This window comes from Phalacrocorax aristotelis, chromosome 3 (assembly GCF_949628215.1).
Source record: "Phalacrocorax aristotelis chromosome 3, bGulAri2.1, whole genome shotgun sequence".
NCBI lineage: Eukaryota > Metazoa > Chordata > Aves > Suliformes > Phalacrocoracidae > Phalacrocorax > Phalacrocorax aristotelis.
In genome coordinates, this window is record NC_134278.1 from 8595002 (window position 1) to 8611718 (window position 16717).

Here is a 16717-nt window from a genome sequence, read left to right on the forward strand (position 1 = left end):
GAAAAGCAGAGTAATAGGAAAACGTGATTCTTGAAAAGAAATGCACACAAACAGGATGCAAACTAAGGGTGCACAGCAAGGAACGGTAATAATCTGTTGTAATAAATATTCATGTAGCAGCAGCATCCAAAGATCCCAACTGGGGTTGAGCCCAGGATGCAAATAACTGTTACTGAGGTCTGTGCGACTGGTCCTGAGAAATGCTGGGTGCCAGCAGCATCTGCTGGCCTGCAGATGCCTCCAGTCTTCCAGGATCTACTTGGCTCTTGCTTTCTTTTTCAGCAGCATGCCTGTCCCTGCAGTGCACAAGAGCCAAGTCACAGCAGGAGCAGGGATGGGAATGGGGCAGGGGCACAGGGAGATGGGAGGGCAGCAAATTGGCTGGCCAGGCAGGTGAGGATGCAGTGACTGCCGGGACTGCTTCCAGGGCTTCCCTTTGCCCCACCCAAACTGAAGAAGCAGGCTTCATTTGGGAGGAAAACAGGATTTCTCCTCACAGCAGGTATTCACACTGCTTTCCTGCCAGAAAGCCATGTCAGGCTGGTGCAAGCTTTGTCAAAGTGAGGATACAACCACCCTTGGGGAGCTGAACCCCATAGGTACCTGCATGGCTGTGGCAGCAGGGAGATGTCCAGGGTCTCAGGCTGACTCCCAGCCCCCTGCTCACCAGCCCTCCTTGACACTGGGGCTGGCAATTTTAAGTACAGCCCAAAGAGTTTAGGTGTGGCCACCCTGCAGTTGTTTGTGGAAGAAAATGAGAAGTGACGCAAAAGGGAAGGAAAAATAACAATGCTCCTTTTCTGAAAAAAAAACCCCAAAACCCAAATGTGAGGAGTGAGTCTGTGGCTCCTTGCTGTTACCTCTGGCGCAGCACGGGGCTGAGTAGGGCTTGAGATCACTTCATCAGCCTCCAAACCAGAAATAAAGACACTCTTCTCTTTTCCCTTGCTGAAATCCATTTTTAAGGCGCTTTCTAGGATTTAAAACGGCTGCTCCCCTTCCCCAGAGTCACAAATGTCAGGCACTTGGCTGCAGATATCTTAATGTCATTAAACGGTACCTTGTAGGAGAGGAGCAGTGGACATATGGCAGTGGGTGGCAAAGCTCTGATTTCAGGAAGTGCTTTTTATAAGAAGGTTGGGGGCGTTTAACCTTACACGAGAGCCAAGACGAAATGTGGCATTGGGACACAGGAATAATACGGATAGCGGGTATACTGGGGATGAGCCAGACAACCCCTGGAGGGGGAGGTTAATCTCCACCACAGGCTGCTCAGGAAGCACAACAAGTCACTAAAGGGCAGTTTAAATAAAGTTGTAAAAGATATGGAGTCTATAGCAGAGCCAGCACCATCTTAGGACACAGTGGGCCACACCAGTGTTGCCCCTGATGCTCCCGAGGCAGGTCCGCGCTGGAAGCATCCATACTATGAACCAAGGTAGAACACAGGCACAAACAGTTGTGCCACTAAATAAGGACATTAAATAAGGACACGGGGTTCCACAGGCACCAGGATGTCCTGAAGTCGAGTGTGAATTCACTCTGGGAAGAGAGCTCCCCTCTGGCAGGGATGGACAATTCCCATGGGCGGAGCGTCTGCCTCCATCTCCCACCTTTCCCAGAATAAACAGGGCAGTGCTGCTGCCTGAGTACAGCGTGCTCTCCCTCTTGCTCGCCCACCTTGCTTTAATTAGATAAGTGAGAAAATGTGATTCTGTTTCTCTCCTGGATTCCCCCTCCACCGCTTTCTCTCCTCTTTTGTCTGAGCTCATGGCTTATTTTGAAGGGGAATAATAATTAGAACATGTTGCTCCCTTTCATCAGCTTGAAAGTTAATGTCACATATCAAAACCAATGTCTCTTCTCACTCTTATTCTTCCTTTTGCTCAAACAGCTAGAAAAAGCCTGCTCTGTGTGTGTGTGTGCGCACGACTGCATGCAGTCGCGACTCGGGCTCGTCGCTGATGGCATTAAGGGTACATATAATAGCAGTGTTTTTCACCAAGGGATTTGAAGAGTACGTACCATTGCAGTGCCTCTGGAAGACAGGAGAGGCTTTTATAAACCAACGGCTTTTCGCACCAGCTCTTTTAAGCACTATAGTCGAGGGTGAATTTCATTTAGCCTAGCTGATTTAAGAATATTCAAGTGATTTAGGCAATCAGCAGCCTTTTTCCTTTGGATTCTCCCTTATGAAGGCTTCCTAGCTCTGTTAGCTATGATTGTACTAAATATCCTGTTACTATTATCCTTTTCATTTAAGACTGGAATAAGCACCATAAAGCATTTCAACCTCCTTACCATCTGTTATTTGCTCTCCATTCTCTCTTGTCTTTCCGATGTTCCTTACACAGCTATGAAATATCTACTGCACCAACTGATGTTACCGGTTTTTATTAAACCAGCAGAATACCTGCACAGGGCACACTGCCAGATTCAGCAGACAACAACCTCGGGTCTCCAGACTTGCGGTTTGCGCCTGTAACTCTCAGGCTGTTTTCTTCTCACTACTTGGCTGCAGGCACTGGCTGGACAAATAGAAATATTTCTCAGGTCCTTGCTGGGAATCACTTACAACTACTCTACAACCTGCATCACATGCCAGGGTGATGCAGAGAATATTAATGTCCCTTCTGCCTAAAATTAGGAGTTATCAACTCATAAACATGGCAGACCATGCCTCAGCTCCTTGAAAAAGGACAGCGTTATGCAAAAAACTTAACGAATTTATTGTTTTTTTGAAGACCGTCAGGACTGGTTTTTCAGGTGACATGAACCTCAGAATGGCTCCTGTTGGATGAAGGGAGCTGCTCGGGTTTTGCGCCAGCAGGGGATCTAGTCGATAAACTCCTTGCTGAGCAGTGATGCTGCTGGGTACCCCCATGGTGCTGTGCACGGCTGGAGCGATTCTGCAGGAGCCAGGGCACCGCTACCACCTGAGCAAAGGCTTTTTGGACGCGGACACGGTAGACTAACAACTTTTGAGAGTTGCTATCTGGCCTGCTTCAAGGCACCTATTTCACCGATACCAATTTCAGTGGCTGAACTGGAAGCAGGGTCTTCAACCAGCTCGCAGTCACAAATGTGTTGCATAAAAAACAGGGAAAGAAAAATCTTAGGAGATCTTATCTTTCGTTAATTACCCAAACATTTCAGGGGAGAGATTCAGCTCTAGATTCAGACACCTAAACAGGTACATTTAAGCAAGTATTTACTTGTCAGCTAGACACGTGTAAACTCATGTTATAATTAATAGAGATTTAGTCAACACATTTAAATGTCCTCCCAGAGCAATCTGAGCTGAGAGGATGCATCATGCACCAGGGGAAGCAGAGAATATGAGTGTCCATTTCTGGCCTAAAACTGTGAGCCATCAACTCCTTGCAAGGGAGTGTGTTCCTCATTCCACATGGAGATGTCTACAACCAGACATCAACCCAAACTAGGGGGCGATTAATTCTCCCCTCTGGTGGGAATTTTCATGTCCATTTGCCCTGGGTGCTGTTCTCAGAAGGCCGCGATCATGCTACAAGGAAGCCTGAACGTTATCATTGGGTCAGTGTTGATTCAGAGGAATATATGACCAACACGATCCGCTATACCTTGAAGTTGACCCTTTCAAGACTTTCCCTAATAATCTGTTCATACATAAGTTACTCCCATCTTGGTACGCAGGCCAGAGCTTGAACAAACTAGATTACAAAACAGTTGAATGTGGTTATTTTTGTTGCTGGCTGGCAGTCTGAGTGAGGGCATTTACTTTGCTAAACTTTTTGTGACATTTCTTCTCCTACTAATTATATCAGTATTACGAACACTTGCGTGCAAGTGGGCTTTGTTCTGGTATCTTCTAAGTCTCAGTTACAAAACCCTCTTCAGTATCACATTGAAAATAATCTTTTTATTCTCAAATCTCTAATCCAGTAAAATCCTCACAGGCATTCTCCAAAAGGACTCTCAGTTTGCTCCTGCACAGACTTGGGCTACAACCATATACAGTTAGTTTTAAAAGGAAATATATTTACTGCTACAGAGTCAAATTTCATGCTCCTTAAATGCTACACTGGAAAGCTCTGAAGATTTTTAACATTTTTGAAGTAATGCCCAGAGAGGTTAAAATAATGTTTCCCTTATGCCTTACAACTCATCTGTCTCTCTAGTTTACTGTTCTTCCTACAAAGGACCCTTTGTGCTATCTGCCTAAAGAAACAGGCTTCAGCTAGAAATATAAATACAGAAGTTAGACTACCAACATTACAATAGTTTTGCTCCATAAACTGCTGTTTCAGCATTTTATGCATAATTCCAATAGTTTTAAAAAACATTCTGAATTAGGAATATATCTGATTCATCTGAGTGCTGTGAAGAAGATCTATGTTGTCTCACATGAACCCCAGGTTCAGACTCGTCCCACGTCTTGCACCGGCCTTGATCTGAGAGCTGCAGCATGGACCTCCTTGGAAGAAGGAAGCCATCAGGGACAGATCTGAAGAAAAATAAGTTCCCTACTGCATAAAACTCCTTCAGATGAGAAGACAGCACTCTACTTAAAATACACCACCCCAAGTGGCAAATACTAGTCTTCGATGCCTACCCCGTGGCCGGGTAACGAACTGCCCAGCAGGCTGTGCTGATGATGACCATAGAATGCCCTGAGCTGGAAGAGACCCACAAGGATCATCGAGTCCAGCTCCTGTCCCTGCACAGGACAACCCCAAATTCACACCGTGTCTCTGAGGGCCTTGTCCAAGTGCTTCTTGAATATCGCCAGGCTGGTGCCGTGATGCCTCCCTGGGGAGCCTGTTCCAGGGCTCCACCACCCTCTGGGGGAAGGACCTTTCCCTAACATCCAACCTAAACCTACCTGGCACATCTTCATGGGGATGCAGCGTGGTGGCCAAGCAAGAAGGTGCGTCGGTGTGGTGATGTGAGTGGTCTCTCCCCACAGCTGTCTCCAGCCCAGCCCAGGCTTCCCCAGCAGGTTACCCAACCTGATATTCAAATTGTTGCTGGCTCCAAGTTTCCAAGTGCAAACCCAGCAGGGAAATGGTTTGGGGATGCCCAAGTTGCCAGTGCACTGCTTTGCCATTCTCAGAAATATGCCTTTTTTGGCTAGATTTTCATGGCATTGCCCTGCTACTTGGTCACGAGGTACTTGCTCTGATACATCTAACCCCTGGGTATTACAAAGACACTCTGTGTTTCCAGTAACCTCCTGCACATTCCTACACCCAAGGTCACATCCAAGCCCAACCTAAGCTCTCTGGTGCGATCGGTATATTTATTAATCACCCATATTGACTTCTTGGAATTGCAAGGCTGCCTCAAAAGGTTTGGTAGGATGTCTGCCGACAGCCTCATAATATCATGAGATAAACATGTGGCAGAAAATCTGGTTCACAGGCGCTGGGTTCACACAGTGGCTCGGTGGCAGGATGCCACGTGCATAAATCTCATGCCTAGCAAGAAGGAAAGAGCAGCCCCTCTATCTTCCTGAAATAAGGTTTCAACGTGACATCTTTATGGCAGCACAGCTGACTAAACACTGTAATGTCATCAGTGCCGCATAAAGCGAACTGCTGTCCTCTTCTCCGAACTGTTTGCAAAGCAGCACATGGGTAGGTATTTCTAGCAGTAATATGAGAGTTTTCTAAATACTCAGGAAGATAAATCATTGATCCATCATACTTGGGATTTACCTGATACTGGGGCTTAAAAAAACTCCACTGCTGCCACGCAATCTCTTTCTTCCTGGCTGAACTCTATCAAATACACCCCCTAAATTCCCCCCAGAGTTTACTACAGCGGTGAGTGGCATTTCTTTTGTTTATGGGCAGTCACCTGTTCAAACACCTGTAAGCACACAGATGCGCCACAAAAGCATGCTGCCAACAGCAAAATGGCTGAAGCTTGTAAGATGCTTCACAAAACCAAGTAAACTCCTGATACATCCATCTCTACAACACACTGACGCATGAATCCATGCACAATAATTCTCCGAAATGCTTCTTGCCTATAGTGTAAAACGATTTTGTTTCCAGAGGTCCATCCTGAGTGCTGGGGCCACATGCAGCACAAGGCACCCCAAGTGAGCAGGCACGTGTGAGGAGCTGCTGGCAGACTTGTGTCTTTGTAAGGCTGTTGCTTCAGCAACAGCAGAGAAATATTTTGCAAAAAGTAAGAAAATATATTGGAAAAGCCACAAAATAAGAGACTGAGAGGACTGGGAGACAAGGGAACTCCTCAAACCAATTTAAACTTCTGAGAAATAATTCAGCAGATTTTCAGTCAAGGGTATCCCTTTAAAAAAGCTTAGAAGTTTAGTATGGGGGGAATTTAAGGAACCGCTAATGTCACCTGCATCCTCTTTTTTTTTTTTTTTTGTTTAATGCAGTTTCTTCATCCAATATATCGCTAAGGGCATGTTCCTGTACTGATTCTGTTCCTGCTGATGCCTTTTCTTCTGCCCCTGTAAGCCTGTACAGCCTCTGAGTGTGTCTGCAAAAGCCTCATTTAAATCTGAGCTCTTTGAGCAGCCCGTCCCTGGGAAATCACAGGGGTTACTGCTCATCCCTTGCATTTTTCACTTTCAGAGAAATTGGAGCTTCTTGCACTTTCATTATGGCATCTTTTTGAATTTGTCTGCTTTTCCCACAAATGGATTTCAAAGCATCAGGGTAGTCTGAGCTTTTCAAAGAAGCCTAATTGAACCATAATAGAGTGTTAGTGCCTAATTCACGTAGGCTCCCTTGGAAGCTTCTTTTTCTTACTTTTTCCAGCACTCCTTTCCTGAAGCTTAATGCCCTTAAGAACATTGATTGACCAATTAATTTCCTGTTATGATGAACTTAAGTAATTTGTACATGCTGATATTGGGTATCAGCTTCTGAATATATCATTACCTCCTTGTCACCACAGAGCGGAGGTGGGATTGTGCTTGTTCCCTGTCAGATCCTCCATTTTATTGGAGCAAGCCACTCTTCTGCATAACTTTGGAGACTCTTTAAAATGGGCCTGGGAAATTATGCTACCATCTCGACAGCCTAATCGCAGACCAGGCATCTTCCATCTGCTCTCTCACAGTCACCAACCCCTTCTCCTCTGTATGATCTTGCCTCCAAACTGCCATTCTCTGTCACTTCCAAAATATAGCTCGTGTGCATTTGTTACATAAAGCCTCTTCTTCTCTCCGTCACTTTTCCTTACCATCACTGACAGATACAGGGCTTTCAGGTGGGCTTTGTGTTTGCTTAGACTGATTTGCCAAGGCTCAAATTCATCCCAGCGGTCCTTACTGCTGTTACACCCCTTGCATCCTTCCAGACAACTCCTCTCCTTGGGGCTTCAAACACTTGTAGATGTTTATCCCTCCTTAGCTGTCATTAGGCCAAGTCATGCATATTCATATCTTTTAATCTTTTTTTTCTCACATCAGTTCCTTCAGCCTTTTAATCATTTGTGTTGCTCTTCTCTAAATTACCTCCAATTTGTCTACGCATCTCTGGTTCTCAGGCACCATGAAGATGCTGTTTATATAAGTCTGCCTCTGAGGACACAAGTTCATAGAAGGCTTGTTAATGCCTTTATGGTGGTGATATTTTATTTTGCTGCTGGACACTGTGATTTTAAACAGAGTTTAAAAAAAGGGCACATGATTATATCCTTGCAGAGTGCAACAAAAGGTGAATCCATTCAGCTGAGCCTCTAATCTGTCCCTCATCGCTGCAGTACCTGTTCTTCTTCCAGCCCTACTCTGGGCAACTTGTTGAACATTTGTCCTCTCCTCGCTTCTTGCCCCTCCTCAGGTTGAGAGGGAAGCAGCATGCAACTGGGTGTCTTGTTTTCCCAGGCTTTCTGTTATTAATAAACACATTGCTAGGGTTTTTTTTATGTCACAGAAAAGAGTTACAGCTTTGGACTTGGAGCAGAAAGTTGGGAAGCTTCTAACGAGCTTTGGTACATCTGTGCTATGGACAGGCAGCAAATTGCTGCACATCCAGTACCTTCACATCTTCCCCATCCCGTGCTGATGCTGGGCATGACTGCAGCTCTGCGCAGCTCCGGCAGTTGTCAGCACCAGTGGAAAACATGGCTTGGCATGCACCGGATCCTCCCTGCAGCCCATGTGGGAGGGACCACTTTCCTCCAGCTTAAGTGTAAGAAATGGGGGCAGAAAGGTGAAACAACCTGCCCAAGGCCATGCAGAGAGCTGGGGGATGAGCCCAGGTGGAGACTGCTTGAGGCCTGGCAGAAATCTTTGCTTGTTTGGACGGCTCAGACCGTTCTGGCTTCCAGACAGTAAAGCCTCCATTATACAATATATTTTTTGCATGGGTTCGACAGAGTTGTAACAAGCTTATCAAGGGGATAACTGTTAGGATAAACCCTGCAATCTTGTCCATCAGTCAGGAAGAGAAAGAAATAGAAAAAAAGAGTATATTTAACTTTTCCAGATTTATCAGTTGGCTGCAGGCTTTCCACTCAGTGACAAGCAATCAAGAGGACTCCTGCAACCAGCACTCTGTGTCCACTGCTACAGGCAATTACCTACCTAGCCCAGACCTCACAACACAGGTTGCTTCTTTTGGTTAGGCTGATTTTACGCGACTGCACTACCAGCAGCACTTAAATAGCTCCATAAACGTTACCATATGAGCTGGCGCACTGCTCCAACACACTGGATACAGTTATTTACCAAATCCTAGCTTGAGACATATGTCATTATCTGAACTGCCTTTCTGTCTTACGTAGATAGATCAGTAACCTTTAAAGCACTGTTATTCCCTCTTTGTAACAAGGCTCGGATGCTGTTTTTTGTAATGCCACAGAGCACTTTTATAAGCACTGTAAGACTTCGTATGAGCACAATTTGCAAAATTAAAAGTCAGCCAGAGGGCAGCTTTTCAACTTGCCTTGCGAGCAAATCCTGGTTCCTTCCCTGCCACTGCCCTCCAGCCTGGTAGGGAAAGATTTAACAAAAGCGGAAACAATTAAATACCCAAAGAGGAAGAGCTTTTAGAAAGGCAGAGGAGAGCAGGAAGACTGCAAACTCAACGGCCTTCCAGGAGAATGGGAGGCTCCGTTGAAAATCTCCTTCCCAGAGGCTCTCAGAAAGGGATCCGGATGGGAGGGGAGGCAGTGATGGATAAGTTGTCCTAAGAGCGTGGCACAAGGACCTGCGGTGTAGGGAACACAAGTGGTGATATTTACTGCCCCCAGGAGTAACGCTGCACTCCAGAGTGACACAAAGCCATTAAAGCACAAGGAGCTTTGGAGGGCTGCAGCTGCCCTGGGGGCAGAGGGTGCTGATTTAGAGAGAAGGCTCCTTCTCCAAGCTCCTCTGCAGGGGTGTCTCAGCTGAGTGAGCCTGTTCCAGGCTTTGCCAGGGAAGATGGTCTTGCAGGTGAGATGAAGAGCACAGACCTTGCCCTGTTTGTGCCAGACCTCCACCTTTGGAAGAATACCCAATTCAGTGCTTGGAAGAAGCTGCCAAAGAGGCATTTTAATCACCTGCTGTTGGAGGTATTGAAAATAAAAACGTGATGATAAAGCCTGGCCTGTCAGGCAAAGGGAGATAGGTGGATATGAAGAAAGTGTGGGCCCTGAAAATCCAGAGCCTGGAAGATTTAACTTTTAGGACTGCTTTTGGGAGACAGAAATAAAACCAAATCAGTCACCTGAGGAGTGCAGGAGAGCCAAAGCGATGTCTTGGGGCTGTTGCAATTCATCTCATCAATTCATCTCCAGCAACCCTCCCAACAGATCCCACCAGCTGGGTTCAGATGCAACAATTCTGTTGCTGCATTGGTGTCCTCCACGTGCTGGTTCCCCACCCCAAAGAGTCTAAAAAGAGTTGAGTGAATCCATCTCACCAAACTGTGAATAAAGTCAAAATATCCATGCACAGCTCCTGCAAGAAGGTCCACCCTGTGTTTGTTGTTGCCATGGTCGCCCAGTTCTGCAAAGCTCCGAGCAGCCTGTGCATCTCATGGGAGTGTGGGCACTTCCCGGCACGGTGGGCCTTGCTGCACACCAAGCACAAATTTTCACTCATCATTTTATCAGAAATAAGATTATTTAGGTCTATCTTCATTCCTATCCACCATCAGAGCTATTTGTTCCTGGGCTCTGAAAATGCAGAAGTCATTATTGTAAAGATGGTATTTTTCATGATAAGTATGAGTGAGTTCCTTCTTTTAGAAAATAAGTACCTATTTAACTAAGAGTTTTATAATAGATCCAGCAGTGTACAGAGAACAAAAAAATGTGAGAGCTATGATCCAAAGAAACTACTTTAGTGGCAGGATTGTGCATGAAAATAGTTATCTGCTTGGTATCTTTAATATTAATTTATTTAAGACCCCGGATAAATACAAATTAAAAATTAAAAGCCCTTGAAAATAATGCATGAAACCAAAACACCACAGAGAAATTTGGAGAAGCAAATAAAACTGCCATCATAAACTACAAAGGTACTGCAGAAGCAGGGCAGAGGGGAAGGCAACTTGGAAATAACACCACCCCAGGAAACCAACCCAACCGCAACACAAAAGGAAGAGAGGAGGAGATGGCGGTGGTGGCAGCAGCTAGAGGGGACAAGAAAAACCACCACTTAAAAAAGTAAATTCATAACATCACCGCAGCGGGGCGCAGAAGGAAATATTTAAACCAGCAATTTTGGAAAATGTAACCTGGGCCACCCGGTGAGTGACACCTTCTGTCTGCACCACGCAAACAGGCTCCTGCCGCAAGGCTCCCGTACTCTGGCCCCTGGGAATAATCCCTGAGGTTGCAGTAGGTTCAGAGCTCAGAGCTGCACAGAGCTGACTGCTGTCATCAAACCGCAAGCAAGCGGGGAAATACTCTGTAAAACTGCATTTTTCCAGGCCAGCGAGAGCCAAAAAGGGGCCCATTTCAATAAAGCAATGATATTGTGTACATGCCCAATAATAACGGGCAATACTGAATGTCGTCGCTGGCACATGGGGGAGTTGGTCAGAGAGAGCGGCGGGACCCCTGCACAGGATTCCCTGCTGAGCTACATCACCTGCTCGCACAGGGCAGGACAAGTTTGGAGAAAGGCCCTGGGGCTGCAGGCTGCCAGCAGGGGCCAGGGGCTGGGCTGGCAGCGGCAGCGCAGGCAGCACAGGCAGCGAGGCTTGGCCTGGTTTGGGGTACCCCCACTGCCCTTAATGCCCTTATCCTCATCCAGCAGCCTGGTGAGGTTGAGAATTGCCGTTTCTCCCACTTTCCAGGTGGGAGGTGCAGCTGCTCCAGATCACATCCAATGATGCATTTAATATCCCACTGCACATTTAGGTGCTTGAATTCCCATTAAAACAAGAAGGTATGGCCTTTCATGATGATGATGGCATCAACAATGTGTGGCCAAGTATCTCCCTGAGTCCCAGTCTGGTCCATAAGCAGATCAACAGAAATTCGCCTTGCCAGGATGGGCCAGCAACTCTGACCTCCAAAGGAGGGAAAGTGGGAAAACAACCCTCCCCTTCTGGGGAACTGGCCTCCAAAAGGAGAGATTTGGGGTTCAGACCGCCACAATTCACTACCCACAAAAGCCGACTTGCAAGGCTGCACTGAAGGCAAGTGGCAGGTTTTTAAATATCACCAGGGAAGTCTTCTGGTCCCAAGGACCATCATCAGCCTCCAAACAGTCATTGCTTCTGGCATTTATCTGGAGACAGTGTGAGCAACATAATACACTTAGTTTCTTGAGTCAAGAGCAGACTGCATAGCTCAGACGGCTGAAGAAAGGCTAACTCTAATAAGTATATAATACCCGAGGGGTTATCTAAGCAGCCAATAAAGATATAGAATAATTTTTTTTTATGTAGTGAAGTTACACTCATTCAGTATGTGGCATCAAAAGAAAGACAGATTTTCTGACAGATACTTATTTCCCACTGTTACTAAAATGCATCCCCTTCTTAAAGCAGCACCTCACACAGCCCTACTCCTTCCCAATTTATCTCCAGCCAAGCCTGCAGCCAACAACTTGAGGCCCTAGCTTTGTACCACGCATGTCACAAATGAGATTTTGATTCTAAATGATCAGACATGGGGTTCACGTTTTGAAATGACATACATTTTGTGCATAGCCTTTGTTCCCTTTCTCTTTTTTTATCTGAACTGCCCATCTCATCTCCTGCACATCCTCATGTTTAAAATTGCACTGGGATGGTTTCTATTTTAAAAGAGGCATTCATGGAAACAGAGCAAAGTGAGGCTGCTGAGATTATTTTTACCTGAGCTCTGATTGCAGCGTCCTTCTTAATCCACTTTATCACTGTTTCATACACCAGCTCCTCTGCTTTGGTGTTCAGGCTGTCATTGGACATGTAGGAAATGAAGTCGTCTTTTGAGATATTAAGTATCTCTTCTTGGTTTGCCACCTCTGGGAAAATCTGCAGGGCGTATGCTTTGGCCATGTTGTATAGTTCAGTGCACTGCATGGCTTCAGCCATGGCTAATATTCCTAAGCAGTTGCTAGCAGTCAGCTGTTTTTCTAAAAGAAGCAAAAAAAAAAAAGAATAAAAAAAGGAAGTGAGAATCATTAAAAGCAAGATTCACATTTTTAGGGAAAGCATGAAAAAAATAAGTGCCACAGACAAACCTCCAACCCTAATTAATTTCAGGGAGTTAATTAGAAGCAGCACCCTGGGTTACTTTAGGATTTAAAGTACAAAAATCAAAGTCTGCCTAACTACCGAGCTGGGGATGGGGAGAGAAAGGCACTTTCTGAGTTTGTTTTTTGTGTAAGCCTTCACAAAGCACTGGGGAAACCTACTGACATAATAGTATCTGGGGCTTCCCAAGGGACGGGAACCCAGCCAAGAGACTGCTGCTATTTCTACCGCCTACAATGTTGCTTTAAGAAACAGCAAAGATGTAAACGCCAGTGCAGACACTTAAGAATAAATGCAAACAGCACTAAGGACATTTCTGAGGATGCTGCAGTCGCTTTATGATAATTTTTGCCCTGTTCAGCTACTAAGCTACTTCAAATAAAAAAAGAATCCTCCCCCCGCTTTTTTTTTCCAAAGGAACTTTGTTGCTGCTGAATGTGATGACATCCCTTATGCAAAACACAGATTATACTAACGCCTTCTGTTAAATGTTGTGTAGTGGGTTTCAAAGAAAATCATGCACAGAGGAGACAGCACTATCTCCTACCCGGCAAACAGAAGTAACGGCACAGTGCGTAGCTTTGCATTGAAAGTGTGCTACACCATACATTTGACTGCACTTTTTTCCTTCCTCAGCTATTCTGAAGAAAAAAACCACCAATTTCAGGTATTTATAAGAGGAACTCTCAGATTCTTCTCAGCTTTTGTTAACCAAGCCACCACTAATAGGCAGAATATTTTCTTTTAAGATATAGAACCAAGAAAAAAACTAAAAATAAGAGAGAGACTGCAAAAGATCACAAAAGCTTTGCTACCAGTGGCAGGTTTCTGCGCTGTCAGAGACGTGTATCACATTTGGTCAGTGTCATATCCTAGAGCATTATTTCAGAGCACTGGACAGGAATGTGCGATAGTCCCACACCTCTTCAAACAAAACTCCCGTCAGATTGTTTCTGCTGGAAATGCTCAGGGGCTTTTCCCTACACTCAGCTTCTGCCTTCATCAGATTTAAAACCTGCACAAAATCTATATGTGGCTTTTATTAAGATGGGATTATGACCTACTTTTTTTTTTACCCTGGTATGAGATTAGGAGGTTTGTGTTTTGTATTTTTTTTTCTCTCACTCTTTTTCTTTTACACATTCACCAATCTTGAAAGTGGGTTATCTCATTTTGCATCAGTTGGTTGTACTGACTCCGAGGAACCCATTTCTTCAAGCAGACTGAAGCAGTGGCACTGTTTGCTGTCAGTAGATTTTGTCACTCAAAAACTGCCCAGAAACAGGCTGCAAACTGATAGCTATGAAGCACAAAGCTCCCAAATATTCTGCTTTTCAAAAAAAAAAAAAAAAAAAAGAAAGAACCCAAAACCTCTTCCAGGTTCCTTGGCTCTATCTGTTGGCACGGTTTCATGTATACATATGGCTGGGGGTAAAATAATCATCTAGCAGAGCCCAAAACTCTCATCACCACTTGGCAAATGCTCAAGTCAAAGACAAATCTGACACTGCTCCACCTTATCCTCACAGAGTTTATAACAAAGGTAATAATCAAATTTGACTCATGAAGCAGCCGTTTACTAGCACACGATGGAAAAGACTTGCAAGAATGGGTCTTTGCCTTCGAAGGACTGGGTCTGCCTCTATCAGGAGAGATTCCCACACCATCTCCAGCTGAGCCTGTGGTGTGGGGCAGAGAAAGCACTGGTCACAACTCGTTTCTTCTGAGCTGGACAGGTTTTTCTGCCTCTAACAATGCTGGGTGACTGACGCAGCCTGGTACGCTGGTGTCAAGCAGCTCCATGTTGTCCCTTTGAACTTCCCTCCTTCCTCTTCCCCGAGATACCGCTTGGAGGCAGACCCAAATGACGTTATCCCTGCCTGATTCAGCAAGTATGATAAGGCCATTTAGAGAGGGGTCCTGGGGAGATGCAGCCTGCGGTACGTTCAGGAGGCTGCTGATGCACTACTTTGCACTTCACCACTTTTGATGTGATGAGCACTGCAGCAAGGTGGGTGCAGTGAAGTCTTTTTAAGGTGAGGGCTGGCATGTGAACTAGAGGGATTCATTGCAGGTGAGCAAGACAGAGGTTCGGGCAACAGCTATAGGAGGTTTGGAAAATATCCTGTGAACAGAAAAAAACACACCCTCCGTTTCTCACCTCTGACTCAAAATTTGGGGGCGAGATTGACCTCTCTTGACTCCAGCTGTCTACCGTGCAACTGAGCAATCACATCAGTATCCTGTGCACTCATAAACAAACAACTCCAAGAAGCAATCTGGTAATATTTTGGATAATGACTTCAGGATGAGCAGAACTATGCCCTACCAATGCCTGTTACTCTTCGCTGACTATAAAAGGAGCCTACACGACTACTTAGGTACAGACCTCTGCTATACAATATAGCCCATCCCAAGTGAGCGTTTGCAGTCTGGAGGCACTTCTGGATGCTGACACACCACAGACAGCTAAGGACAGTTCTGCTCCATCTGCTCCTGAGCCGTCTTCCTTTGAATACTGGCATGTTTACAATGGTTTTGCCACAGTGACACTGGATTTGTAACAACACACTTTAGCGGAGTTTCACCATTCAGAACACAACTGCTGACTCCTAAACTACTCCCAGCGCTCAAGGACAGTTCATCACAGACTTATGAGTGGACTTTAAGGATATCAGATGTAATCTAGTAGGTTCTCACTTGTTTGAGACAGTGCTGGATAGTATATTTGCTTCTATGTATGTCACAATATTGCAGATCAGCAGCCGGTATTCTCCACTTGTGTTAAGAGGTGATTTTGAAATGGGATCCTGTGCAGAGTCATCATGGGATAACCAGCCATGCAGCCTGCTAAGACTGCACTTCTGGGAGTGGGATGACTTGAGATAGAATGAGAGATAGATGGTATGTAGGAAGGACTACTCAGCGAGATTGTGGTAACAGTATGATGGAAGCTCAGTGGTTGATGTAAGCCCCCTCTGTATGCATTAAGTACTGTATTGTCATTGAGAGAGGCTTTCTAGGTAATGGCTTGGATATTGCTAAAATTAACATAAAACGTGCATTTCCTCATCATACTCTGTGTACATTCAGATGGGGATCTTATTCCTCAGGTGTTCCTACTAGTGTCAAAAGCATGTGAAGATGGCAATAGGTGGAGGACTTCTGGATGCATTCACTGTCCAAAAGATTTCAGTTCCCCAGTGAGAATGTTCCTCATGTCTCCTATCTCCAGATATGGTTGATGCTTTAGTTTCTCCAGTGCTGGGCAGTGTGGTTCTCCAGCTCACTCAAAATTCTCCACCTTGCATGAACAAAAAATTAGCCATAATACTTCCTCTCATATTCATAAGGACCATGAAGGCCCCTTCTTCCCTCAGGTGCCTATTCATGCAGGTTTCATCACTGGTCCATTGTTGTTTTTCTCGTAACTCCCTCTTGTACTCTTTGCAAACTTTGTCTTTGTCCCCTTTGCCTAGGAGACTAAGGAAGTTCAGAGCTCCTGCTCTTTCCTATTCTTGTCCATGAATCTAACAGGTTCCACCAAATTCTTTAGACTTACGGAAGAATACTTTTATTTTACCATCAGCAGACTGAAGTACAAGCTCAGAATTTGTTCATTCCTGTGATGGGGGGGGTCCCTGCATCACAGACCCAAACCTGAAATCCGATTTGAGCCATGGCTGTGATGATAGCATAAAAAAAATATGAAAAAAAAGAAAAAGACAAAAACCTCAAGTCATCAGCTATATGGATGGAAGAAATACCTATGATGTCCTGACCAGTTTGCAAACATTTGCCCGCTTACCATGTGGTGCCTGCACAAACCTGTCAGCATTGCTGTATCAGTCGGCACAAAAATGTTGTCATTTCTCATGGTCTAGAAAAAAGCAGAGGAGATAGCACGTGGGGAAGAGAGAGAACGCGGCTATAATTAGCCCAGTGAAGCTGATTAAGAAATCTCCTGTTGAAATGAAACAATTTTCCTGACGTATTTGCAGCATGTTGCCACCAGGAAGTGCAAGCAGCTTTGGTGTGCCTCTGCCCAACGCTGCTGGGAGGCCCGGGGCAGG

The 16717-nt window shown here is 45.3% G+C and overlaps 1 protein-coding gene across 5 annotated transcripts in view; it reads right to left on the reverse strand.

Annotated features, from left to right (window-relative positions):
• Nucleotides 1-16717, reverse strand: part of KLHL29 (kelch like family member 29) — a 416272-nt gene that overhangs the window by 38752 nt on the left and 360803 nt on the right. For all 5 annotated transcript variants that reach the window (XM_075086712.1, XM_075086713.1, XM_075086708.1 and 2 more), the window contains one exon: nt 12264-12523. In XM_075086712.1, the coding sequence (XP_074942813.1) occupies nt 12264-12523 (260 nt within the window). The remainder of the gene's footprint in view (nt 1-12263; nt 12524-16717) is intronic.